Source organism: Mesoplodon densirostris, chromosome 3, assembly GCF_025265405.1.
Source record: "Mesoplodon densirostris isolate mMesDen1 chromosome 3, mMesDen1 primary haplotype, whole genome shotgun sequence".
Classification (NCBI taxonomy): domain Eukaryota; kingdom Metazoa; phylum Chordata; class Mammalia; order Artiodactyla; family Ziphiidae; genus Mesoplodon; species Mesoplodon densirostris.
This window is the reverse complement of record NC_082663.1, coordinates 142,359,518-142,384,137: the sequence shown is the minus strand read 5'-3', so window position 1 is coordinate 142,384,137 and position 24,620 is coordinate 142,359,518. Positions and strand designations below refer to the sequence as shown.

General features: G+C 59.8%; 2 protein-coding genes across 2 annotated transcripts; both read right to left on the bottom strand.

Annotated features, from left to right (window-relative positions):
• Positions 1–6,746: 6,746 nt before the first annotated feature.
• Positions 6,747–15,254, bottom strand: CILP2 (cartilage intermediate layer protein 2). Its single transcript, XM_060092193.1, is given in 8 exon segments — positions 6,747–9,578; positions 9,827–9,984; positions 10,178–10,286; positions 10,870–11,148; positions 12,226–12,381; positions 12,909–13,181; positions 14,051–14,149; positions 15,142–15,254. Coding segments are annotated over 8 exon segments (3,474 nt in total). The 5' UTR covers positions 15,206–15,254; the 3' UTR covers positions 6,747–7,242.
• A 631-nt stretch (positions 15,255–15,885) lies between these two features.
• YJEFN3 (YjeF N-terminal domain containing 3) lies at positions 15,886–24,334 on the bottom strand. Its single transcript, XM_060092190.1, has 6 exons — positions 24,219–24,334; positions 20,113–20,221; positions 17,937–18,047; positions 17,587–17,700; positions 17,357–17,507; positions 15,886–16,094 (listed from the first exon to the last, which is right to left on the bottom strand). Exons 1-6 carry the CDS (start codon positions 24,332–24,334, stop codon positions 15,886–15,888), a joined length of 810 nt encoding a protein of 269 aa, XP_059948173.1.
• Between the last annotated feature and the right edge of the window lie 286 nt (positions 24,335–24,620).

The window sequence follows — 24,620 nt, the reverse complement described above, 5'->3', positions numbered from 1 at the left end:
ACCCAGAGCTCCTGCTCCTACTGACAGGGACCATCAGAGCCATGGAGGATTTGTGTGTAGGGCAAAGGCCAGAGCCTATGGGAAGCCGGGGGCTCCCAGGCCCAAGGGTGTGGCTCAGGCTGCGGCTCCCCCTTTGGCCTCCAGGGGCCGCCCCAGCCCAAAAGACAAGGCCGCCAGGTCCCTATCCTGGTTCCAGCAGGGGAATGGCTCCTACTTCCAGAATCTGCCACCCTCTGAGCCTCCGTTTTGCCATCTGTAAAGTAGAGCAATTATAGGAACAGCCTCACTGGGAGGGGTCAGTGAAGAGATGCAAGTAAAGCGCTTCAGCATCCAGTAGGTGCTCAATGGATGTGTGGGCCACTTGCCCAGGCCGTGGCTCAGGAAGGCAGACAGAGAAATTAGTGCTAAAGCATGGCCATGGGGCAAGGAGCACATTCTGGGGTGAGACACTTGGGTCTACTTAGGACAGGCTGAATCCAAAGAGCATGGGGGAAGTCTTGAGGCCCAGGAGGGGGCTGCACCCACAGAGGGGTGTGAGGTGTGGGGTGCTCAGGCTGCAGTGACCTCCCCTCCACGTGGGCGAAGGAGCCAGAGCTTCCTGTAGGAAACTGGCCCAGTTACAGGCTCCTGGCTGCCAGGTACGAGAGCTGTAAAGGAGTGAGCTCCCTATTGTCAGGGGCATGCAAGCAAACAAATGGTCTCCAACAGCATCTGGGCCAGGGGACAAGACAAGAGGCCTGATTCTCCAAGGACACATTAGGAGGCAGGTCACAGCCTGACCACAGGAGACCGAGGGTGGCACCGCCCAGCGGCTGGATCCACCCCCCTCCCCGGTCAGAGACAGCAGGTTCCAAAGAGCTAGGGAATGAACATTCCTCAGCTCCAGGCGCTGGGCAGGCCACTCCTGTCTGGTGAGACGTAAGCTGGATCTGGCCGCGTGGACTGCGTGTTTTTCCAGTGGCTTCTTCAGCCACAGCCTGACCACAGCCTAGATTCCGTTGGGTTGGCCATTTCCAAGTGTTTGTGTTCACCTGGGCCAGACATCGGGCCTGTGGCCTTGGCCTCCCAGGAGGCCTGGAAAAGCACCACCAGCCTCCTACTCAGACATCCCTCTGCCTAGAGGCCACTCATTAAAGCCACTCAGCAGCCAATGACAAGGGATGTGGGAGAGGGACAATCATGCTGAGGCCCGGGGGGAGCTTGTGTGTCCCGTGAGCAGGGGCCTCCCTGCCAGGCCAGGACCCAAGATGCAAAAACATGACCCTTGGCAAAGCTGACTTATTGGAGCCCCACTGCCCTGCCTTTCGAACTTTAGGGTCAGCTTGGGACCAGGTCAGCAGACACAACTGCAAGTCAGAAGCCAGCCCTGCCTCTGTGTGGGACCCTGTGAAAGTTACCTCCCTCTCTTAGCCTTGCTTTCCTCGGCTGAAAACTAGAGATAATACCTGCCTTAAAAGGTTGTTGACAAGATCCAACGCAGTGCCTGGCAGGTGCTTCACAAACCTGAGGACTCTTCTATGCCTCCAGATAGGGTCTGGCTCTGCCTCCCCCATCTGACTGAAAGCCCCCTGAGGGGAGAGGCTGGGTCTTCAAGAGGAGGTAGTGAATTGCGGTTCGTCTAACTGTGTCCCTCCCCTGCTCAAAATCCTCACAGACAAAAGGTAAACTCTAAAACCTGCTTTCAAGACCTGTGGACATCTGATCTTGGTTTGGCAAACTCCTATTCTCTCTTCAAAGCCCATAGCAAATGCCCTCTCCTCCAGAAAGCCTTCCTTCGGCCCTTCTCTGGCTTTTTCCAGCCCCTGGCCCTCCTGCTGGCCTAAATCTGACCCCCACAGGCTGAGGTACCTGTGCCTGGCTCTGCCTCCCTCTTCAGAATGGGGCTCTGGAAAGGCCAGTCCAGGGCTGAGTCTGGGCACGATCAAGCATACCTGCACCCACAGGTCTGCATGTAGACATCACATGAGAGCACATGTGTGCACATGCGTGTGTGTGTGTGTGTGTGTGTGTGTGTTGCTGTCCCCGTGATGGGCCCCAGGAGGGGTAGCCAACGCAAATCTCCCCAGACCACCCAAGACAGAGGCATCTTTACAAGGCAAGGAGTGTGAGCTGAGCAGGGCCCCTTTATGAGGGAGCCTGACTTGGCTTGGAGCTCATTTGTCTACCGACCCTCAGCCTGGAAGAACTGGGGGTGTGAGCAGCCGATCTCAGCCTCCTCCACCATGCCGGTAGCCTGCCTTATGACCCATCGTTAAAGCTCAAGCTCCATCCGGGGCAAAGGAGGGGCTGGGGCCCAGGGGAGGGCTGAGTCCTGAGTGGGCTCCCCCGATCGCCTTGATGGAGGCCCCACCAGGCAGCCTTCGAGGACATACCTGAGGTTTGGCAGCCAGTCCCCAGGGCTGAGTCAGCAGGAAGCGATCCGGGACTTCCTAGGAAAAGCATCTGGGACTTCGAGGCGCCCCCAGTCCCCAGCCCACGGCCTCCCCAGGGCCACCGGACGGTGGGAGGTGCCACGTGCACCAGGCTGCGCCCGGTGTGCTTTGAGGGACTGAACTGCGGGGGTTCGTGGCGGGTCAGGATCAGCCCTGACTTGGGCGATCTGGGTGTCTGAGGGTTGAGTGTCCCCAAGTGCAGAGTGACAAAGGGCAACTGTGGGTGTTGATGCTCCACTGTACACAGGTGCTCTTGGCTGCCAGCCCCCTCGCAGGACCCTGCCTCGTAAGCCTGTGTGTCAGGGTTCATCCGCCCGGGCTGCTGTGAGGGTTGGCACAGTGACCAGCTAAGCTGTCACACCCAAAACAACTGGCAAATCCAGCCGTGTGCACTTTGGCAGGGGGCGCGCGGGGGGATGACTGCATGTGGGGCTGCAATTAAGAGTGACAGTGTAGCTGAATGAGTGACAAGAAGGTGGCCTGGTGGTGTGGGAGGGAGTGTCTGACTGGGGAGGACAGGGACAGCGAGTGACCAGGACGGTGTGACCTCAGGACTGATGATCAGGACTCTTGACTCCACGCACCACATCCGCTGTTTGGCACGGCGCCTGTGAGCCTGGGCAGGGCGGTGGATGTTTCCCTGCATCCATCCCCAAATATCCGTGTCTGTTGCTCCCCTGATCCCTGGGCTCTCCTCCCTCCTGCCTGCCCAGATCCCCCACCCCAGGCCCTGGGGTCTGGCCTCAGCTCCTGCCCTGGGAGGGGTTGGGCAGGACATTGGTGCTCAGCTGGACTGTTCCTTCCCTGCTGGCCTCCTGCCTCTGTTTCCACCATTAAAAAGCAAGCATTCCTCCCACCTGACTGAAGCCAGTTCTCCCCGCCAGGCTGGCTCCAGTCTTTGGGGTCTGCGACTGGGTCATACCCAACTCTGAGGGCTGATGAGGGAGACAGACAGGGCTGGGGAAGTGGTGGGTAGCCATGCCAGGGACACGAGGCCCAAGTGGAAGAGCCAGCAGTGTTCAGCCAAAACAGGAGGCAGCTGGAGGGGAAGGGGCGCTGGGCTGCAGGTTTGGACCCTGAAGGTCTGCCACGTGGGAGGGGGCAGACCCAGTTCCATAAAGGAAACACTTTTCAACACACTGAATGCCGCCCCAGGTCTACAGGAGTCTTTGTTATGAGAAACTGTGTGATCTTTTCCAGCTCCAGCACCTTCTGTGGCTCCCCATCACCCACCGGAGGCTCTCCAGCTCCTTGCTTGGCATTCAAGGCTCTGTACACCTCCCCTGTGTGTCTCCGTTCTCCACGCCCGCCTGAGGTTTCCCTCCTCAGCCTTCACATGTACCTTTCCAGCTGCCTGGTATGCCTTTCCTGCCTTGCCCACCTGGCAAACTCCTAGACATCCTTCAAGACCCACTGCCTGTGTCCTTTTCTCTGAGAAACATTGCCCTTCCCTTCAGCCTGTGGTGTCCCCATTTGCTGTGTGACCCTGGGCAAGTCCCTTCAGCTGTGAAATGGGGGGTATGTGTGTGTAAAACCACCCTCCCTAAAAGCATATTTTGAGGCCCAAGACAATAAATATACATTAAATGCTCTCAAAGTGAGTTAGGGCTTTGGGGACAGGGAGGGCTTGTATCCAGTCACTGCTCAATGTGTGTTCATTTTTATCTTCCTCCTCTTGGATTCTACAGGTTTAAGACTCTCTTGTTTTAAGCACTGTTCCAAGATTTTCCTCCCACTCGCAATACTAGGAATTTTAAGAACCCCTGGTTCTAAAATTATAAGTCTAAAATGCCGTGGGCAGGACCAAGGGTCTTCTTGTGCCCTGAGCTGACGCCAGGGTGGCTGGAGCTGGGGTCTCTGGGGTGGACTTTATGCCCCACACACCCCAAGCTGACGGGGTGTGGTCTGGCAGCCCCAGTTTTAGGGGGAGAGCAATGGATTTACCAGGAGGCGGATAGCAAACATTCCAGGAGCGGGGGTGGAGCGGGGAGGGGAAACTCCTGGCTCAGAGGCTAGAATGGGGTCACAAGGCAGCGTCAAGAAGCACAGGGCTGGGCTTCCCTGGTGGCGCAGTGGTTGAGAGTCCGCCTGCCGATGCAGCGGACACGGGTTCGTGCCCCGGTCCGGGAAGATCCCACATGCCGTGGAGAGGCTGGGCCCGTGGGCCATGGCCTCTGAGCCTGCGCGTCCGGAGTCTGCGCTCTGCAATGGGAGAGGCCACAACAGTGAGAGGCCCGAGTACCGCAAAAAAAAAAAAAAAATGTCAGCTCAGAGCCATGGCTTCCTTCTCTTGGACCCTCAGTTTCCTCATCTGAATATTGGGGCCAAGTGCTGCCTTCTTGAAGAGTTGTTAGCAGGGATGAGGTGGCTCCAGCCACCGTCCTGTGCCAAGCATTTTCTTGGGCTCTGCCCTCTGCCTGGAACAGTCTCCCTGGCCTGCTTCCCTCTAGGAGTCCCTGCTCACTCCTGGCCCAGCCACAGCAGCTGGGGAGGGGGCCCCAGGATGACGCCCACCCACCCCTGCCTCGCCCTAGGGAAGGGGGGGCCAGCTGCCGGCCCCAAACTCAGCTGCCCCAGGCCTGGCAGTGGCCGCGGCCCCAACACTTTCTCAATGAAAGGTATTTGGCAGTGGCGTCTGACACCTCATCACTCCCAGCCTGGAAGCCAGCTTCTCCTGCCAGCTGCAGGGGGAATCCCCCCAACTCCTGCTGCTCCCCCAGGACCCCGACAGGCAGGCCCAGAGTCTGTGTTGCCTTGGGCGGGGGCCTACCCCTCTGAGTTTCCCTCTCAGCTGAGGGTGTAGACACAGTAAGTCTGATTAACTGTGCATGCCCCTGGCTCCCAGGGGCCTCAAAGCATCTCCTCTCTCTTGTCCATCACAGCCTATCCAAGGAGAGGCCAGGGTGCTGGCACCGGGGCCTCTAAACCTTGTCTCCAGGCACAGCCCTGGGGCCCACCCTCAGAGACTGGGGCTGATACCCTCAGGTTTGCCAGGTTCTCCCAGACCCTCTAGGCCCCTAAGTCTGGCCCCTGGGCAGGGGAAGATGTTCCCATGAAAGGCATGGCCTGAGCAAAAGTGTGAGTGAGGGGTGGAGAGGCTGGGGGTTGTCCGATGGAGAGTTCTCAAGATGGACAAGAGCCAGCGGGCCATGTGGGCTGAGCACTGACTCCACAGGTATGTCGGGGTGTGTGTGAACCTCTCTCCCCGCCAAGGCCAGGCCCTCTCCGGGCCCCCATTGTTGGCACAGAGGTGACACCTCTAAATGCTAGGCAAATGGTAAGAGGGACTGGAGGGGCAGGGGTGGACAGGTGGGGCGAGCGGGTGGGTGGGTGATAGAAGGGGAAGTGGGCAGTTGAGTGGGTAGGTGGGTGGGTGTGCAGAAGGCCTGAGCAGGCCCTAGAATAAGGGAATAATACCCCGCACTCCAACTCCCTGCTGCCACCCTTTCCGGGGGCAATCAGCCAGGCACAGTGCTCCCCATTCCAGGCCCCCAGAAACGCCACATCGATGCCTTCCAGGGAGCGACGTCTACAGGCCAAGGGAGCCCCCCGCTCCTGCCGGGATTCACTCCGGGGCCCAAGCAGCCCTTTGCCTCTCCTTTTTGGGGACCTCAATTTCTCTGTCTGGAAAGTGGGGCTGTGGTCAGAACAGCGCCTGCCCCATGGGGCGTCAGGACAACTTGCCTGGCCACGCGCACACAGAGCGCAAGCAAGTGATGGTCCTGCACCTCCAGACAGAGTCCCGGTGAGGGCTCAGGACCATGGCCTTGGGCAGCCAAATCACCATGTGGTCAAGGCATGGCCAGGCCTCAGCCGGGTGTGACCCAGGGCAGGGCAGCTGTGGCCCCGGTGGAAGAAGTCCAGGGAAGCCTCAATTCCTGCCTCCTGGGGCAAGCGGCCCTGCCAGGGCCCCTCCCTGCCCACTGTAGCCCCTGGGCATGTGGCCAGATAGGAGCCACTGAGCACAGCCAGGCAAGGAGGATAAGGCCAGGGCAGCAGCTGCTACTGTGTTTTGCAGTCAGGGCTGCACAAGCCTGGGCTGCTCATGAGTCAGCTCTGCACACACATGCCGCAGATGCACTTCTGTGGGCATCGGTTGGGGCCCACGTGCCTGCCTGAGGAGTGTCTGGGGCCACACGGGGGCCTGCAAGCCGCTTGCACACCCATGTCCATATGTGCTTCAGGCCTGTTTCTGCCTGCCAAGGTGCACCTGGATCCAGCAGCCCCAGCCTCCATCCTTCTCTCCTCAAGACTGACACCAGGAGTTGGAAATGAAGCATCTTTAATTGAATCTCTGCCCTGACCCCCTGGGGAATCTCCAAGCACCAAACATATGAGAATTGTGCTCCCCAGCCCCAGAGTCAAGAAGCCTCTTCCCCAGACCTTCAATGGGCCATGTCTGGACCCCACACTCACACCTGTTATTATTTATTCAATAAATAACCCCAAGAACAAAACTCAGGGTAGAGGACCCAATAAAGCATCCAGCTCAGCACAGAAATCTGAAAGGGCAGATTATCTGAAATCAGGGTCAAAATATGAAATGAAATCAGAGCTGGCATGTGAGCTGGGAATGATCCCCTCTGGGCCTCAGTCGGTCACCAGCCCCGACCATCATCCCAGGATGCTGGCTCCCACAGTCAGGACAAATTCCATTTCACGTCACACAGCAACAATTATCTGCCTGCGTTTGCACCATCGGACCTGACTGAATTCTGGGCAGGGGAGGGAAGTGCCCAGAAACCTGAAGAGACTTGCCAAGGACAGAGGAGTCTGGAGCAGGGCAGAGGAGCGAGGCTGGGGCCCAGGGTCACTGCTGGGCCCTGCCACGGCGGGTGCGGAGGGGACCTGAGGCTCGTGCCTGTGCCCGGCCCACCTCACCCATCTCCCTGCGGATGTCACCAAGAGCTGCCGATGGGGACTCCAGCAGCCTCTGGAAGAGGCTCGGCCGGCCCTCTGGTATCTCCTGGCACTGAAAGGTGACGGCTGTACCAGCATCGGCCTTCATCTCCCTGGAGAAGCCATCAGAGGAGCCATCGAAGCAGCGGCCAATGGCAATCTCCTTGGCCAGCCTTGGGCTCTGGTCAGTGACTGTATAGACACCATAGTTGTGACCCAGAGGGTCCAGCGGGGCCAGCATGGAGAAGACAGCCAGGTCATCAGTGGGTGCAGCAGGGGGGTGCCGGGTCAAGTAATCCTGCAGGAGTCCGTTGACCGCCACGCGCCGGCAGCTGCCCTGGGGCATGATGGTCACCAGCGTCCTGTCCACCTGACGCTGGTCGAACAGCATCCCGCTGCACTTGAACTCCACGCAGGCGGCAGATGTGCTAGGGCGCTGGGGGTCTCGGACACTCCGGTCATCCCGCAGACCGTAGAGCTGGCCCCGGGTCCGAGGGTGGCTGCCCCCCGAATTGTGGGAGCGGACCATGTATTCCTGGGGACCCTGGATCTTCACCTTGAGGAAGCAGGCCCTGAACTCCTGCGGGTTGGGCCACCAGGCCAGGAGATCTCCAGTCCAGGAGGCCGGCACGCCCTCGCGGAAGGGGACCACGTTATACTCGTATTTTTCCACCTCCACGCGAGCAAAGCGGAAGTGGCTGGCGGTCACCGGGGCCTCCTGGCACTCCCGCAGGTTGCGCCACGGGTACACGGGGCCGTTGGCCTCGGCGGGGTCGCCGGACCTGGGTTTGGCGAGGTTGATGCGGAAGCCATTGCGTTTGAGGGAGGGGTCATCGTGGTCGGTGCGGCGGTAACCCAACTTGTCTAGGTAGGGCTGGGCCACGCCCACGGTGTCCGGGAGTGGGCGGGGCCGGGATGGGGCGGGCTCCAGCTCCTCCCCGCCCAGGGTGGCCGTGACCAGGGCGGTGTAGGCGTCTGGCTGGTCAGCATCGCAGAAGGCGGGGAGACAGGCCCCGTTGGGACCAGTGACGGCGCTGTCGAAGCGGCCCCAGGCGCGGGGGTTGGCCGAGAAGCCGGGGGCAGGCTCCAGGTTGACCAGCGTGACCACCACGCCCTCCACCTGCTCGCTGGGGAAGAACTTGTCGTTGGCGTAGGCGCGCACCTTCACCAAGCAGCGGCGGCGCTCAGGCACGTCCAGGTTGAACAGACGCCGCTCCCGGATCTCCACGTTGCCCACCAGGAAGACCCGCTCCTCCCGGCGGACCCGTGAGGCCGCCGACCTCTCACGCTGGAAGCCGCTCTCCTCTTCCCACAAGCCCGTGTCAGGGTTCAGCGACCACAGCTTCAGGGCCTCCACGTGGCCGGCCATTCGGATCTGGCTAGCGGCCACACGCACGGCCACCGGCCCGGTCTGCAGCTGCTCTGCGGAGCCGGCAGCACGGAGGTCCACCGAGAACATGCCGTAGGTGCGCAGTGGAGCCAACTCCCCGTCACTGTCCACAAATCGCAGGTCACTGGGGGCGGCGGCCGCCGAGGTGACATTTCGGGGGTCCACGAATGTCACCCGGGCCTCCACAGCCCCTGCGTAGGGTTCACCATCAGCTCTGCGAAAGGCTCTCGGCGGGATGACCAGCTCTCCTAAGGGGGCTTCGTCCTCCAGCTCCCCAAGGGATATCGTGTTGCTCTGGCTGGCATCTAAGATGACAGGGGCTTTCTTGCGCATGGCCTTGACCTCATGGTACACGCCCGCACCTCGAGGGTCAAAAGGCAGGACCCTGACAGTGTCCACGAACTGGCCACTGGGGTCCACGAAAGTAATCACCAGCCGCTGAGTGGAAGGTGCCACCTCAATGGTGAAGTCACCCTGGTAGGATGTGAAGCCAATGGGCTCCCGGCCCAGGAGGATCCGAGCAAAGCGCAAGGGCTCCCTAGACTCAGCGGCCACCACGCGTCCCCGGATCAGCCCCCGAGGGGGCAGACATTTCCGGCAGCCACATTCAGCCACTATCTTGACTGGGAGGATGTAGCCAGAGCAGTGGATCTTCCTGCTCTCCAGCCGGTGCACCGAGCAGCAGCGGGAGCCTGCATCCCCACATCGGGGCCTCGAGCCTGCAGGGCTGGGGCAGAGGGTGTCAGGGCAAAGGCCTACGTCCAGGTAGATGGCGCCGCTGCCTGGCTGACCACAGTCGTCTGGAAGCTTGATCAGGTGTTCTCGGGGCTGGGGGTCACAGGCTGGCTGGCCTGGGGCTGTGGAGCAAGAAATCAGCCAGATCAGGGTAAGGGGGGGAACTCCATGGAGGCCAAGGTTGGGGGCCTAGATTGGGATCAGAGGCTTAACCCAGGGGCCCAGTGGGAGCCTGGGATCCAACTGAGCAAGGTCAGAGATCAGTCTGAAGTTGGGGTTCCATTTTAAGTTGCGTTTTAGCTGGGGTTGGGGCTCAGTTTGGTGTCAGGGCTCGCTCAGGGTTGTGGGTAGGGTTGCTGAGGACGCTCACCAAGCACAGTGAGTTGGGCAGTGCCCGATCGCACGGCCCCGGCATCATTCCACGCTTTGCAGTGATAGGTGCCTGCCTGGTCTGGGTGAAGCCCATGCAGCTCCAGGTGGGTCCCGTACCTGTGCGTTCGCCTGTCCAGCAGGGTCCCGTTGTGGAACCTGGGTGGCGGGTGAGCAACACCATGAATGCCCTTGGCACGGGGGAGGGGCTGCATCCGTCCCCCCCCACATGGAGCACAGGGAGGTTGCAGAGCAGCTTCCTCTGGGTCTCTGAGGCACCACATATCATGGGAAGCCCATTCCAACCCCAAAACTGGGCACAAGACCCTTGAGCATGGGGCAGGGCACTCACCAGGAGTATTTCTTGGGCATGGGGGTGCCCAAGGCTTTGCAGCAGAAGGTCACATTCTGGCCAGCCTCTCGAACTCGGGACTCAGGGTGCTTCACCAGATAGGGCTTCTCTGGGGGCAGAGGCAGCAAAGGTCAGGGCCCTGCCCCATCCCATCTTCTCCCGATGACCCTTCCCAAGAACAGGGCCCCATCTTTTCCCTTACAGTGATGCCCTGTTTCACTTGGGCTTTTTCTAATGACCCTCCCCCGACTCAGGTTCACCTCACATCTGCTGGAGACTGTGCCCTTAATGCTTAATCATTTTTTGTGTGTGTGGTACGCGGGCCTCTCACTGCTGTGGCCTCTCCCGCTGCGGAGCACAGGCTCCGGATGCGCAGGCTCAACGGTCATGGCTCACGGGCCCAGCTGCTCCGCGGCATGTGGAATCTTCCCAGACCGGGGCACGAACCCGTGTCCCCTGCATCAGCAGGCGGACTCTCAACCACTGCGCCACCAGGGAAGCCTAATGCTTAATCTTAATGCTTCCCTTTACAACTCCACCTCTCACCTCACATCTTCTCCAATGATGGTTACATCTTATTTCTTGCCCCATTGGCTTCACTGTGCATCACATCATCCCAAGTGCTTGGTGTCACCCAGAATTTCCTCCCCAGTTCCTCAGCCCCCTCATCCCTCTTGCCGTGAGGCACTTACCCAACTTATTAAGGACAACAGTGACCACAGCAGAGATGGAGCTGTTGGCCTGGGCCTGGGCCATGCCTGCAGAGAAGCCATCCATTTGGGCACTGATATTGGCTCGGCTGCTGGCACAGACTCCAGGCACCCAGAAGGTTCAGTGGGCATGGCTAGTAGCCATGGTGCCAGGCCAGTCTCGCAAGGAGACCCTGGCTCCTGTCAGCGGACGCCCAGATGGGCTGACCACCGAGCCCAGAAGGATGTGGTCAGGGCACCCACAGGTGTTGGGACCACACCCTGGATGTGGGGGGGACACAGGAGGCAGAGAAGACTCTTGACCCCTTCCTGGGGAGGGCTTTCCTCTCTATCAGTCACTCAGCAAAGGTACCCAGACACCCGCCCCACCTTGTTCCCCTCAGAGAGTCCTCAGCATGGACCTGCTTGCAGCAGCCCTTGGTGTGAAGGACATGGGGCTGAGTGGTCAGGGCTGGGCCAAGGGGAGGGACCTGGGGTCCTGGTGTGAAGGAGATGCCCTGGAGGAGGGGACAGGATAGGTGACTCTTACAGGGCAGAAAGGCTCCTTCTAGCATGAGAGAAAATGTTCAGGCAGGGGCTGGGGGCCCAGCGAGGGGATGGGTCTTGGGCCCAGAACATCTCCCTCCTGTCACAATCCTGTGGTTTCTCCATAAAATGGAAAATTCCACTGGAAGCTTCAGGGCAGAGGCACGGAGAAGGCAGAGCCAAGCAGAGTAGGGGGGGAATCCCACCACCCCATTGGCCACTGTGCTTCCCCACCCTGCTGCGTGCTCTGCTGGGGCAGTCTCCAGACCATGTTTGTGGAGACCAGGCCTGATTGGAATTTCCAGTCGCCTCCTGGCTGGCCTGGTGTCTGGCCCAGGGAGGGCCTGGGCATCATGTCTGCCAGGATGTGAGCACATGTCCACATGGGCGTGGGGGATGGGCGTGGCCTGCGAATGCCAGGCGTGTGTGCACCCCGAGTGCGTGAGCCAGCTTCTGTGTGAATCCATGTCTACCGGGACATCCGCACACTCCAACAGGCACACAGAGGAAGCGCCTCCTCAGATCTGCCCATGACTGGACACGACCCCCATGACGTCCACCCGTCCAGATGTACACATTTACCAATGCTCTTCGGGGGCCCAGAAGGGAAGGAAAAGCCAATTTCCAAGTGGTCCAAGTTCTGGTCGTCCAGGCTCCGCCCCTACACTCAGGCTCCGCCTCCTCCCTCCAGGCACCGCCCCATCAGGCTCCACCCCAACTAGCCCCTCTAGGTACTTCCCTCAACTGGCCCCGCCCCTACACCCAGGCCCCGCCTCTAACCCAACTATCCCATCCAGGCCCCGCCCCTCCTACCTGGACATGTAGGCCTCACACACTTCTGCGCCTCCAGGGGACGCCCAGGACACGCATCCGTAGCGGGGCTTGGGCAGCGGCGGCGGCGCAAGCGACGGCCTGGCCCGCAGCTCCCCGAACAAGGACCCCACGGGCCCCACGCACCCCACGTGGCCTCTGGGGAGAGGGCAGGGATGGGGGCGTCAGATGGAACCTGGAATTCTGTTGACAGTGTGGGACTGGAGGGTGCTCCCGTCACGTGCATCCGAGTCAGAGAGAAGTCCTGCCCACTGCCTCAATCGGTGCTGCCCCAGGCGCACCAGTCGAATGTGCAGTTGAGGTACCTTCCCGCCCCCGCCAAGATAAGCCCTGCTGTTCTCCCTGCGTCTCACACACATCTGGGGCTCAAAACACACCTCCGCAGAGCGGCCCTAGTTCTAGATGAGCAAAGGAGGGCAGTGAGAGGGAGCTATGTTCCTGGGGGCACCTTCCTAACCCCGACCTGGGCCCCGGCCATTCTTAGCCCCTCCCTTCCAAAGCCCCTCTCCTATCCGGTCCGGCCCTCTCCTGCGGCCTTGCTCTTAAAAGACCCCGCCTCTTCCTAGCCACGCCCTGCACCACCCCCGCCCCCCCCCACACCACCATCCTTTCAGGCCTCATCCACCTATGGCCAGTCCCCGCCGCTCCCTTAGCCCCGCCCTCACCGAGCGGGCAGCGGAAGCGCACGTGGTAGTTGGAGCAGCGGCGGCCTCGGGGCTGCTCGCGGTTGAGGCACCAGAAACCTCGCGTGGGGTTCAAGTGTACGCGCTCGCCGACGTCTGACGGCAGGGCCCAGTCTGTGGTGCGCGCCTCCAGCGCCAGCGGCCGCGGGCACACGCGCGCCGGCCCGTAATAGAAGCGGATCGCAGCCAGGCTCTCGAAGTCACCGTCGCCTCCCGGGTGGTCGACGTTGAACCAGGACGTCCACTCGCTGGCCTCTGCGGGCACCGCACGCGCTGGGACCCGGGCCTCAGCCGGTCGGGCCCCATGCAGGAGCCCGGGCTGCGGCCTGCCCACCCCCATCTGCGTGTTTAAGCCAGGTCCCCCTCCCCACAAAAGTGCATGGGCGAGCCCAGCCTGTCCAGATCCAGAGCCCTCGAGGGCAGAAGGAGCTGTAAGAGGATCAGGGGAGGTTGGCTTGTGCTTGCACCGGCCCTAGTTCTGCTGCTCAGTATCTGAGCTGGCCCATGAGTGCACGCTGAGATCTTGCCACTGTCTCACCAGCCCCCGCTCTCAGAATTCAGAACCGTTGAGGTGTAAGGAGATATAAAGGCAGCTCGAGGAGCCAGGCCTGAGGCCAGCTGTTCCACTACCTGGCAGCCTCGCATCAGTGCCAGCTGGGAGCTTGCTCGCTGACCACTGGACCTATCAGGCAACCCTCCGTTTCACGGAAGCCAGAGGTGGGAAGGGTCTGGCCTCTCACAGGTTAGCTTCTGTTTCCATCAACCCCCCAAGGGGTGCTCACTCCTTTCCTCATTCAAGAGCAAGTCAAATAGAACCTTCCTAGCTGGGAAGCTAGAGACTTGGGTTCCAGAACTCCTGTTTCCCTGACTGAACTGAGCTGGTTGTCTCACCGCCCCGCCCCACCCCACCCTGGTTTCCTCCTGGACTAACAGCCTGGGTTCTCATCTCCCTGCTCCTAAAACTTAGACCTCTTGGGGCACCACTTCCAGGGGCTGCCATGCCCAGGAACCAGGACAGTCCTGGGCTCTTCACCCAGCTTGTATCCCCTCCTCACAAGACCCTACCAGCCAGAGCTCACACAGAGTCCACAGCAGAACGAGGACTCAGACCCAAGCTGGCTCACCTTCCCAGTCCTCCAGGGCTGGCGAGGGCTGGCCAGGGTGCAGCAATGAACCTTCAAGGCCCCACGCAGTCACCATGGGCTCCTCAGGGGCGGTGGTGCCTGTCGAAGGGGTGCGGGGTAGGGGGAAGGACCTCTGTGAACTCCTGGTATGCAAAGTGCTGCCACGATCATCCCCATTTCACAGGGGAGAAGCCGGAATCCAGCTCTGGCTGACCTGGAGAATTGCAGCACCCCCTCCTCCAGGAAGCCTCCCCATGACCTCCCAACCCCCAGTCTCCCACAGCCCCATCCCTCACTCTGACACAGCCCCTTAGGTTGGGGAAGTCTGTGTCCACTCTGCTCCCCAGACCCAGTTCTCCCACTGTGCTCAGTGGCCATGAGTTCAGTTGGCTGTGCCCCTCCCTGCTGTCATATTGATCTGAATTTTCTTTCATCCATTTGCTGACTGGAAGTCCCTCCCTCAGTCTACCTTTCATCCCTGCACTTGGGGCCCAAGCTGCCAGTGGGAAGTCATTGGAATTTAGCCTGGCTTCTCCAGCCGCGAGTTGTCTGAGATAGCTGGGCTGGGCAGTGACTTCAGACAAGTCCCTTCCCTCTTGGAGTCTCAGTCTCCCCATCTGAGAAATGGGCCCAGTTCCCCACTCCACTGAGTGTTCCAGAGATGGGAATTTCTTTTCTGAGTGCTGTGTATGTGTGGAAGAAGGAAGGAGTTAGGTGAGAAGGGACAGCTCTGGCCCCTTCATACTGAGGCCAAGACTGGATGATTCAGGGTCCAAATGCTGTGGCTGAGATAGGCACCCTGCAGTCCTGAGAATCCAGAGGAGCCTGAAGTTCATAGCCACACTCCCGGTGCCCCTATCGTCCCTTGGAGGAGGGAAGACAGTGGACGAGATCCCCTCCTGCCCCAGGTGGTCCCGGAGCTCCATCTCTTCGTTGCCCCCTCACTCCACCCCCGAGGCTGGCAAAGGGAATGCAGGCCTGGGGAAGCAAGTGGGTCCCTTGGTTCTGTCTCCAGCCTCCGGCTGCTTGCCACGCCCTCTGTCAGACGTCCGGCGCCTGGGGGGCTGGTCTGGGGTCTGGGGGCGCCTCACCTCGGGTCCCCGCCAGGTGCGCGGCGGCGACACAGAGGCAGAGCAGTATCTGCAGTGACGCCATGGCCAGGTCCGAAAGTCGGAGGGAGGGTCCCAGCTCCGCTGTGCACTCGGTTTGGACTCCCGCGGGTCTGGCGGCCGCTGGGGCTGTGGACGGGGGAGGGACGCGACCGCAGGCCACGCCCCGTCCAGGCCACGCCCCGTCCAAGCAACGCTCCCGGGCCTGAGGTGACTTCGGTGCGCAGACAACCTCTTTGGGTCGCCCCCCTCGGTGCGTCTGGCTGTACCTCCGCCCTCGGGCTGGCCTGCGTCCCCTCGTCGCCGGCTGGAAGTCCCCTCCTTAGCCCACCCTCTGTTCTCCACGTCGGGAAGTGCTTCCTGGAATCGAGCCTGAAGCTGTCCGAACCTTCAATGTTTAAGCCGCCCTTTAGGCAGCTAGAAATCCTCCATCGGGTCTAACTTCTATTCTATTGGCTTTAGGCCACCCTGAGCAGCCTGGAAATCCCACCCTGAATCTACCCTCCACTCTTCTGGCTCCAGTTTTCTCTGAGGCCAGCGGGAAGTCCCATTTACGTCTGCCCTCCATCCCTCCCGCCTTGGGGCCACCAGGGAACCGGTGGGAAGTTCCTCCCTGAGCTTCCCCAGCCCCGCGCCAGACCCCGCGCACAGAGGAGGCCCAGGCGAGGTGGCGGTGGTACGTGTGTTTATTGGCGCGGGCCCAAGCCGCGTGGGCACGGGTGGCTGTCAAAGCGCCGCGATGCAGTCGGTACCCGTGTACCCCGGCAGGCGCAGAGCGAACTTTCGGCGCACGTCGTCGGGCACGAACCTGCCGGCCACGAAGTGGTGGCGCCCGGAGAAGCGGCCGGCGCATTGCTTGGGCGCCGCCAGCGATACGAGCACGTCGGGTCGTAGCCCGTCCTCGGCGTCGCCGCCGCCGGTCTCTGGGTCCCAGCCTGAGGGAGGAAGGATGGGAGGTGGGGATCAGGAGCTGAGAGGGGTGCTGGCTCTCAACAAGAGACTGCCGCCCCATCACCCACTTCCCCTTCCCCATCAGACACAGCCTCTGCTCTGACCCGTGAGTTTGGTCAGACCTGCCTCCCATAAAACTGAGCCTCTGCCCTCAGGCCAGTTTCTCCCCGCTCCCCAGATATGTTTCCCTCCTCCTCTGACCGGAGCTTCTGCCTTCAGACGACCTCATTTATACCTGCTGCCCTTTCCCAATCAGACCTATGCGTCTGCCTTCTGACCCGGCGTTTGTCTCTATACCTCCCTGCCTATCAATCCTGAGCTCCCCTACTTAAACTAAAGTCTCTTTCCACCCAGACCTCCCAGCCTCCTCCCAGATCCCCACTCTCTATTCAGGGGACAGACTTGCCACCATCCTCAGGCAAGCCTCCCCCATCAGACCTGTCTCTTTGCCCCAGGTTCTTGCCTCTGACAAGATGTGCCCCCCGCCCCTCCCAACTTGAGCAGCCATCCTCCTCCCTCTGACTAGAGGCTCTTCCCTCTGACCTGACATCCCTGCCTTCACCTTCAGACTAGATCTTGCCTTTTGACTTGGCAGGACCCTGCCCCCCCCTCATTGGGTTGTAGCCGCTGCCATCCCTCAAATGAGCCTCCACCCTCAGACTAGTGGCCACTAATAAGCCCTTCTGACCTAACAGGGAGACCCTCTCTGTCCAAAGCTATCTGTTCAGATATGAGCTTGCAGTCTGTGCCCTCAGACCACCTCCTCCCTTAGACACCCCCCCCAGCTCTGTGGCATCCTGCTGGTATGACCCTGGGGTCTTGTAAGCCGGGTGATGTCCCCCTGAGCCTGGCCACCCCCATGGAGGGTCTGGCTGGCCAGCAGCTGTTTGTTCCGTTCTGCCCATTGCCTAATGGCTCCAACAGGCCTGGGGCGGTGGCCAGGATGAGCGGGGCCTTTGCCGAGTGAGCTCACGTCTGCCCCGGGTGACTGGGCCAGGGTGGGCAGCGGGCACACTATGCTGGGTGTGGGGGGGAGGGGACCCAGGGTCACATGGGCACCAGCCTGGGTATTCCCCATCCGAGGGATGGACATGACCCTCAGCCTCACCCAGAGTGCAGGATCCATCCACACTGGGGAAACTGAGGCTCAGAGTGGGCAGCCAGGCTGGGACCACCAGAAGCCAGGGTACAGGAGCCTCCACCCAAGCCCTCCAGGTCCTCATGCCCCCCGCTCCACCTGACATGCCTGAGGGAATGTCCAGGCTCACGAGGGGGATGGACAGTAGCTTGAGCGTGGCCAGCGCACGCAAGCAGGGGCCCCCGACCTTGCCCGGCTCCACACCAGGGCCCAGCACGGCATCCACCACCAGCCTGTAGGCGTCGTTGATGAGCTGGACCTGGGAGGGCAGGCAGGGTCAGGAGGCAATCTTGGGGCACTGTCCCCCACCAACTCCCTCAGTTGCCACCCGAGCTGACCTCCGTGGGCAGATAGGACAGGAAGGGGATGTCCATCTTCTCACACTGGGTAGTCAGGTCCCGGTGCAGCGGGTCCAGTGAGCGTGTGGGGTAGAAGATGGTTGGTTCGTACTCCTGCGGGGAGCGGGAAGGGGTCAGCACTGGGGCCCTCTCAGGCTCCCCACTGGGCCTCTGTCCCCAGATCTGGGTACCAGGCAGCAGACGCTGCCTGGCACAAGCACTGGGCATATTCTATAACCTGACATGCCTCATCCTCCCCCTGGGACACTAATAAGAGGAGGAAGCAATTTTTTTTCAAGGATGGGTTGGGAGTGTGACCCTGGGAGGCCAAGGAAATCCTTGCTACTCACAAACACCCGCAGGTGCCGGGCACAGACCAGCCCCACTGCCCCATTCTGCTCCGGGCCGCACACGACTAGCACCGTCCTCTGCTTCCGGGAGTGGGCAGGCAAAGGGAACACCTGGCAGGGGCACAGCAAAGGCAAAGGCAAAGGCATGGCGTTCGGAACTTCTCCTTACTCCAGTGGGGAAACTGAGGCCTGGAGTAGAGGATGGGATAGGGCTCGGCCCTGGAGGCAAGAGGACAGGACGGGAGGAGAGGGGCCGGGGCCTCTGGGGGCCTCAGTTTCCTTGTTGGAGACCCAGAGTCCTTGCCTCAGGCTCTGCCAAGTCCAAGCAGAAAAACGTGCCTCCTGCCACCACCCGAGCCCAGAGTGCGGTTTGTTTATTCTCGGCCTGAGTTGCAGACATTCTTCCACTGCAGTGGCTGCCCCTCCCACCGCTCATGTTTTCAGGCCTCCGTCCCTCCCGGAGGCCCCAAAGCTGGGGGGAGTAGGGGAGGGGGGTATTTTTCCAACACGCCATACCCTGTCTCTCTCCGTCTGTCCCTCTCCGTTGGTCTCTGTCTTCACCTCCCTTTCTCTCTGTAGCTCTCAGACTCTCTACGTGTCTCTCCTCATCTGTTTCTCTCATTTCTGTCTTCGCCTCTGTGTCTTTCTCTCCGTCTCTGTATCTCTCAGACTCTCCTCTGTGTCTCTGTGTATCTCCCTCTCTTTAACGCAAAGCTAAGAGTCTCAGCCCTACCCTGACTCTCTGCTTGGCCTCAGCTCATTCTCCTTCCCCAGCCTCTATCGAATGGGAGTAACAATGGCTCGGACAGGCTTGTGGGGTCTCTACCAGGCCCAGGGTGGCTCCAGGGGGCCCAACTATACTCTAACCTCCAACCACACAGAGGGAAAGTTATCTCCTTTTTGAGTCTCTTCCCCAGGGCCTCAGCAAGGTCCTGACCCAACCTGGTCCTACCTATGACCCCACCACACCATGCCCAGAGCCCCAGACCCGCAACCAAGTTGGGGACAATGATAACGTAAAGCTGGCTAGGACTGAGGGGCCTCTGACAAACACAGAGCTTTCAGCGCAAAAACTGGACGGTTGGTCATCAATGGCCAGGCGTGAGTTTACCACACTGGGTTTGCTTTTGTGGCTTTGATTTTCATTGTTCTCTTTTCCTCTGAGCCTCTCACTCAGGATCTGTTTCACTTGGAACTAGCAACATTTAAGTTAAAAGACAATTGAGTCCCCATAAAGAAAGATATTAAGTTTTTTAAAAAGTATGCAGTGGTGGGCTTCCCTGGTGGTGCAGTGGTTGAGAGTCCGCCTGCCGATGCAGGGGACACAGGTTCATGCCCCGGTCCGGGAAGATCCCATGTGCCGTGGAGCGGCTGGGCCTGTGAGCCAAGGCCGCTGAGCCTGCGCATCCGGAGCCTGTGCTCCGCAGCGGGAGAGACCACAGAGTGAGAGGCCCGCGTACCGCAAAAAAAAAAAGGATACAGTGGTGATAAGAAGAGGAGGAAGAAGGGGAGGAAGAGGAAAAGGGTTACCTGCTGGAGCCCTGACTCAGTCAGGCACTTTCCTAAGGCATTTGTGTTTATTAATTGGTGTCAGTTTATTACCCTTTTTCAGAGGAGGAAACTGAGGCCCAGCGCGGTTTGGCAACATGACACAAAACACTGGACAGTAGTATCATTATTGCTATTATTCTTGCATCTCTTGCAGGCACCTCGAGGCCTGGGGGTTTGCTCCAGAGCCAAACATAGCTCTACTTCCAACCCCCAGGGCCCTGTGCAGACCCCTCCCCACCTCTGGGCCTCAGTTCCCCCACCTGTGGCTGGGAGTTGTTTGCGGGTGCTCAGACTTCAGGAACTGACGTCCCCTCTGCTCAAGACCCAGGAGGTGGCAGAGGCAGGCAGTCAAGGGCCCCAGACCCATCTCTATGGTTGCCTCCACGTCTGTGGGGACCCCGGTCTCTGTCCTGATGCTCATTAACACCCTGGCCTGGGCCAGTGATGATCCTCTCTGGACCTCAGTTTCCCCATCTGAGTGATGGGCTGGGGTGGCCCCAAGCAAAGAGGGGCTTCTTGGGGGCAGAAATGACCATCCTGGCCATGGGGGTCATGCAGCTAGGCCTCCACTCTGGTGGGCTGGCCATCTGGTTGGGGTCAAGGTTGAGGATCAGGGGTCAGGTACCTTGGTCACAGCCACGGCACTAGCATGGCCGCACCACTCCACCAGCTGCTGCCGCCCGAAGCGATAATCTTCCAGCAACTCCCGCTCCAGGGCAGCTGCCTCCGCTGTGCTGGGGGTCAGAGTGGGGAGAGATGCTCAGAGACACAGACGGAAAGACTTAGAGACAGAGACTCAGCTGGAGCCAGAAATGTGCCACCAATGTTCCGAGCCAGGCCCGGATGCCACCCCCACCCCGTGCCCAGAGCCGAAGACCCTCCCTCAGTTTCCTCATCCATCGCGCACACCGTTGAACTGAAGCGTGGAAGGCTGCGGGAGTTTTGAGCACAAGCCTGAGGCGCGGGAGCCCTCTGGTGGTAGAAGAAGTGCATGGCAGTGCATGTTTGTTCTATTGCCCCAAAGCATGGGATATAGAGCCTCACCCAGATGCGCCCAGCCCCCAAGGCAAGAGGAACCCAGAGGGGGGAATAGAGCATGAAGGACTTCGTTGTTGGGGGTGACGCATGGATTTCAGGCAGTGAAAACCACTGAAAGGATTCTAGGACACTGGAGGTCAACTGGACTCGGGGTGCCTGGAGGGAGGTGGGTTTTAAAGGCAGCAGAGTTTTGTTTTGTTTTGCTTTGCTTTTTTGGCCACGTTGGGTGTTCGTTGCTGCGTGCGCGGGCTTTCTCTAGTTGCGGCGAGCAGGGGCTACTCTTCACTGTGGTGTGCAGGCTTCTCACTGTGGTGGCTTCTCTTGTTGCCGAGCACGGGCTCTAGGCACGGGGGCTTCAGTAGTTGTGGCACACGGGCTTAGTTGCTCCGCAGCATGTGGGATCTTCCCGGACCAGGGCACGAACCCATGTCCCCTGCATTGGCAAGCAGATTCTTAACCACTGCGCCACCAGGGAAGTCCAAGGCAGCAGAGTTTGATGGCTCACATGGGGAGGTGGATGTGGCGCCTGCAGCTATGAGACTCATTGGTGATCCCTCTTCAGGGACAGTGATAAAATTCAATAATTGTGGCCAGAGAAATGGAGCCAAAGTGCTTGAGGTGAAGCTCAGCCCCCAGCTCAGTGAGTGACTGAGGTCCGTCTCATCTCTCTGAGCCTTGCTTCCTCCTTTGCAAAAGAGAAGGTAGGACAGGCTAATTTTCGACGTCCAGTGCAAAATGCAAATGTGGGGCCCCTTGATCAATAATTATTAAGAGTTTTAAGACGGTGATGGCAGAGCATTAAACCAAGTGTTGGGCCCTTCTAAGAGCAGGACCCAAGCTGGCCTTGGTCTGAGCTTGGTGGCTACAGAGAGGAAGAGCTGGCTGGCATTGAGGACTCGAAGACGTTCTTCACTCCAGAATCAGGGGCTGGAGCAGCTGGGCAGGGTCTATAGCCTGATGCCAGCTTCCCATAGCCAGGACCCCTTCCAGCTGGGGAACGGCACTTGCCCCCATCTCAGCACACCCTAGAGCGTAATGATAATAATAATAATTGTTATTATGATAATTATTATTATTATTATTATTATTATTGTAAAAGGACCAGGCCCAGAAGAGTTGGAAGAACATGTAACAACTCAGATAAATAAAATGGTTTGCCCAGAGTCATGTAGGAAGCAAGCTGGAAAACTGAGCCTTCTACCCTTGGTGTCTGTCTCCAGAGCCACGGATGGGGTGTGAGCAAAGCAGAGGGAGACCTACGGATGGGCAGAGGTTTGTTGGGATGAATCCTGAGGTTCCTTTTTTTGATTCTGTGAACAGGAGACCACAACCTTCTAGCCAATTGTGCAGTGTGACCAGGCCAGGCAGCAGGAGGGGTGGAAGTGGGAAGCAAGCATTGCTATGCGATGGGGAGTCAGGGAGGGCTTCCTGGAGGAGCTGGCTTGGAGTGTTGTGGGAGGTAATCCAGGTGGCAAGAACAGTGAGGGCCGAGGCCCTGTGGTGGAAATGAACTTGGCAGGTTCAAGGGACAGAAGAGAGGCAGAGAGAGCGAGGCTGAGAAACTTGGTCAGAAAGATACTTCAGGGTCCCACACAGATGGGGAAGATGGAGGCTTAGGACAGGGTGACATGCCTTGTCACCCCAGTGAGCAGAGCCAGATTCAACTCCCAGGTTGTCTGCGGCTGATGCTGCAGGAGGTTGAAGGACCAGGTGGGGAAACAGACCTCATGGTGGGGCCAGATGAAGAGCGCCCCCAGGACAGGCCGGCCCAGCTCCCAGGAAAGAATGTCGAAGGCGCTTTAAGAATGTAGTGGGGCATCCCTGGTGGCACAGGGGTTAAGAATCCGCCTGCCAGTGCAGGGGACACAGGTTCGAGCCCTGGTCCGGGAAGATCCCACATGCCGCGGAGCAACTAAGTCCATGTGCCACAACTACTGAGCCTGAGCTCTAGAGCCCGCGAGCCACAACTACTGAAATCCGTGTGCCTAGAGCCCGTACTCCGCAACGAGAAGCCACCGCAATGAGAAGTCCACACACCTCCACGAAGAGTAGCCCCCGCTCGCCGCAACTAGAGAAAGCCCGCGAGCAGCAACAAAGACCCAGCGCAGGCAGGCAGGCAGGCAGGCAGGAAGAATATGGCTCATTCCTCTATCTTCATCTTGTGACAGCTCTGTTGCCCCCGCAGGAGGGCTGGGGGAGAATCATCCATTCCTCCTCTTGTTTCTCTGTTCCAAAGCTCTGGCCTCTGGCCTCCACTTGGAACCTTATCTTCCTGCCTAACAGGTCACTGGAGAGATTACCGGGACTCCACAGGCAGAGGGCAGTCCAGGCTTAGGAGCCTGAGGGTAGGGGCAGCAGCTGCTCTTGGGCAGGGGAGGGGATAGGTCAGAACTGTTATGGGACTGGGGGGTGGTGCTCAGTTTATGAGGGTGCCTCTTGCTTCTCCCAACCTCAGCCCCCAGATGAGAGGAGCTGTGAGGCCCCGGGATTTGCCCACCAGCCCCAGAAGGGGCAAAATGCTCCAGGAGGGGGCTTTTTAGAGATGAAGCTCTGAGGCTAGGGTGCCTGTGCCACACACTCCCTGCTTTCTCAGCTCCATCTGCTTCTCTCCACCCTCGTGCCTCTGCCCACCAGCCCTTCATCATTGCTCACCTGGCTGCCTACTGCAGTCACATGCCCCCAGAATCAACACAAGCCGAGGGGGCTTTGAAAACTTGAACACCAGATTTCACCACCCCCTGTCCCAAACCTTCTTATGGGTGCCCAGTATTCAGAGAATATTCAAATTCCTCACCTTACTTACATGCCCCCCATTATGTCTCCCATCTCAGCCTCCTCTCCCCGTGTTCCACTCCCACCCAACACACAGCACCCTGTCACTCCTTAGTTGGCATCTGAGGCCCCCCCATCCCCCACACCAGGTGAAGTCACAGCTCCAGCTTCTAGAACACTTTCTTCTCCCTGCCTAGCATGTGCTGGGTCTCTCGCTGAGTCTGGACATCAGCCAGTCGCTGCACAGTATCTGCCTTGAGAAGAAGGGCTGAGTGGACGGTGGGGTCTGGTTTACAGTGAGGTCTACAGCCCTGCTTGGGGTCCCATGTCACGAGCGCTTAGAGGAGGACACAGAGGATGACTTAGGACAAGGTGGAAGGCACAACCACAGCTGCCAGCTCCAGACCCCAAGTTCATCAGCCCACTGGCAAGTGGCTCTATGTATTTAAAAATCACTTTAGCCCTAGCTCAGCCAGTGGCTTCCCTCCCCAGCCTTCAGTTTTCTTCTCTGAACAAGGGGTCAGTAGCAGGTGCACTATCAAGGAGGGTGTGAGCATTTGAGGAGCTAAAAGAACTCAGCTCTTCCCGGATGGGGGACGAGGGGCATGGGCTCCAGGGTCCCTGGGAAAGATGGAAGGGGGAGGAGGGCCCTGCTTAGGCTGTGGGTAATGGGGGAGCATCCAGTGGTGGTGATGAGTAATTCATGAGGGGCGGGCCTGCTGCAGATGCCGTTTCCCTGGCAACGCAGCTTTGGAGGTGTCGGCAGCTGCAGGCTCAGTCTCTCCAGTGAAATGCGGGATGGGCCTGGGATTCTCCCCGCCCCCCAACCCGGCCATGCCTTTGCCTCTGATCTACAGCCCCTGGTCCCCCAGGCCCTCTTCCAGCCATGCCCCCAGCCTCCCATCCCTCTCCCCGGCTGACCTGAGGAAACACCGCTCCTTGGGTGCCTCCGCTAGGTCCGGGCCAGCCGCGCTGCTCATGGCGGAGGTGATCTGGGCGCGCAGGCAGCCACCACCACCACAGCCTTTTAAGTGCATCCCTGGGCAGAGGGGGCGTCCTCTCTCCTCCCGCCCACCCTGTGTGCCCGCCAATCAGGAGATGCCGCGAAGGCGCTGTGCACAGCCGTTGGTCGGTAGGTGCAAGTGGACTTTAACCCCACTGCGCCAGGAATGGAGCTGCCTCAGAGGATGGTGGGAATCCCAGAGTTGCGAACATTGGCAGGAAAACGAAGTCTGGAGGGGCAGCGATGGGCCGGTTACCCCTGCTATGGGATCCTGGCCTAGGAGCGAGGGGACCCGCCTGTGCTGCGCCCCTCTTCACCCC